At 40.7% G+C, this 2,271-nt stretch overlaps 1 protein-coding gene across 1 annotated transcript in view; it reads right to left on the bottom strand.

Moving 5' to 3' along the window:
• The window catches only part of LOC308113587 (neurexophilin-2-like), a 7,461-nt gene extending 6,107 nt beyond the window's left edge, over positions 1-1,354 (bottom strand). Inside the window, exon 1 of the mRNA XM_080469980.1 lies at positions 960-1,354. Within this exon, the coding sequence (XP_080326106.1) occupies positions 960-1,037 (78 nt within the window). The 5' untranslated portion in view covers positions 1,038-1,354. The remainder of the gene's footprint in view (positions 1-959) is intronic.
• Between the last annotated feature and the right edge of the window lie 917 nt (positions 1,355-2,271).

Raw genomic sequence — 2,271 nt, 5'->3', positions numbered from 1 at the left:
ACTGGGCTTGTGCAAAATCACCTGCAGTGGCAAAAAAAAAAAAAAAATAAAATAACTGGGTGGAGCATTTTATTTTATTATTACTATTTTTTTTGCTTTTTAAGAGAAACAAAAAAACTTTTTTTCTACTATCTTGGAAAAAAAACTACTTCATATTTCAGTTTTTCTCAATATAACAAAGAAGCAACGATGTTAGTTTCGCTTCTGGGTGATGAAACTTTTTCAAATCGACAAAAACTGCAGTGATTCAGTTCAAGTATTAAATACAAAATAATTCACTTTGAGGTTTTTTTTCTCCCTTGTCCGTGTTAAAGTCACAGATGCTCATGCAGTATGAGATGAGAAAGTTCAATTAGAGACACAAGAGCAGATTAAATTACAATTATGCCTGAAAGAGAAGCATAGGCCATCCGACTGGAATAAATTCAAACTGTCTTCAAGAGTCAACTTTCATCAAATCCTAAGAGAAGCTTTAAAAAAATTTAATAAAAAGTCTTTAATCGTGGGTATAAGTGTGGAAATGTTAAAGAAGACCCTAATCAGATCCAAGGTGGAGACCAGGACTACTTTTCATATCTTTCTTTTCAATGTGAGGAAGGTAATGTTGAATTGTAAGGTGGATAGAATCTATGTTAGACCGATCCATACAAGTATTATAAACAACATCAGTTCCTCTGCAGCCAATGTCATTGTGTTAAATGTCTAATAACCTTTGAGTGTAACTAGGTTATACAAAATGTTAAAAAAAATAAATAATACATTTTGATTGTTCAAATGTGCTGCAAAATGATTACCAATACCAGAACCGGTAGAACAGCAATGTAGAACAATTCAAGAAAATTCTTGACAAACTTCTTAGATGAATCCTGAGAGATATGAACGAACACTTCTGGTGAAACTACGACAGCACGTTGTGTTTCCTAATGAGCCTCAGCAGCGGAGCTCAGCGTCTTACTCACCGATGAAGGAAGCAGCCACAGACAGGTGATGGCAAAGTTCAAATATAACATTCTCATTTTGCAGCAACGTTTCTCCATCCAGAGAGGCGAGCCGGGCCGGCAGAGGGAATCGCAACGGATGATTCACTGAGTTTAAGCCGACTTTCACTTCTGAAGTAGAGAAGACATTCTGCAGTGAGAGGCTCAACAATCCCCAAGATCTATCTATCTCTCTCTCTCTCTCTCTCTCTCTCTCTCTCTCTCTCTCTCTCTCTCTCTCTCTCTCTCTCTCTCTCTCTCTTCCTCTCTGTCGCTCTCTCTCTCTCTCTCTCTTTCTCCTCCTCTCTCTCTCGCTCACTCTCTCTCTTTCTCTTCCTCTCTCTCTCGCTCTCTCTCACTCTCTCTATCCCTTCCTCTCTGTCGCTCTCTCTCTCTCTCACTCTCTCTTTCTCTTCCTCTCTCTCTCGCTCTCTCTCTTTCTCTTCCTCTCTGTCGCTCTCTCTCTCTCCCTCCCACCTCCTCTCTCTCTCTCTCATTCTCGCTCTCTCTCTCCCCCTCTGCAGCTTTATCACACACACACACACACACACACACACACACACACACACACACACACACACACACACACACACACACACACACACACTTATTAAATAAAAAAATCAAGTAAAAATGTGTCAATTGACAATAATTGTAATGTCAATACACACACACACACACACACACACACACACACACACACACACACACACACACACACACACACACACACACACACACACACACACACACACACACACACACACGACCCCTGGCTTGCCTCCTTGCTCGTTTCCACCACCTGGCCGGTGCTTATTATGGCTCATCCGCCCGGGAAAAGACACTCTGAGGCAGGCACAGTTTGACAGCCCTCCCCGCTGTCCCTGCATACTTTAGCCACAGGGAGGCTGACAAAATGACAAGAGCCCTCTGTAGGAAATGTAAAAAAAATATATCACTGACAACTTGTGAGCTTTTGCTGCCTCTGCCTATCTGTGGCATTTTAAGGCAGCAAACTGCAGCAGAAATCCCCAGGTAGATATGTTGTCCTAAATAAAAAGCCTTAATGAGTGTGTGCAAACACAGACACCTGTTTGTCCTGATTTTATGTATTCAAGTACCTCAGTATTTTGTAACTGGATTTCTACAGTTGTTTCAATTTCTTCACAAAATGTTTTGTTATGTATTAACTCGGCAGGGGCGGAAAGTAACCCAATAAGTGTGTTCTTTTTTTTTATGAAAGTTTGAGGTGGAACTATAACATTATGTTACACTGGCAGCACAGTAGTGTAGT

Source organism: Lipophrys pholis (genome assembly GCF_963383615.2).
Source record: "Lipophrys pholis genome assembly, chromosome: 8".
Classification (NCBI taxonomy): domain Eukaryota; kingdom Metazoa; phylum Chordata; class Actinopteri; order Blenniiformes; family Blenniidae; genus Lipophrys; species Lipophrys pholis.
The sequence above is the reverse complement of the archived record's forward strand: the minus strand, read 5'-3'. Positions and strand labels throughout refer to the sequence as shown.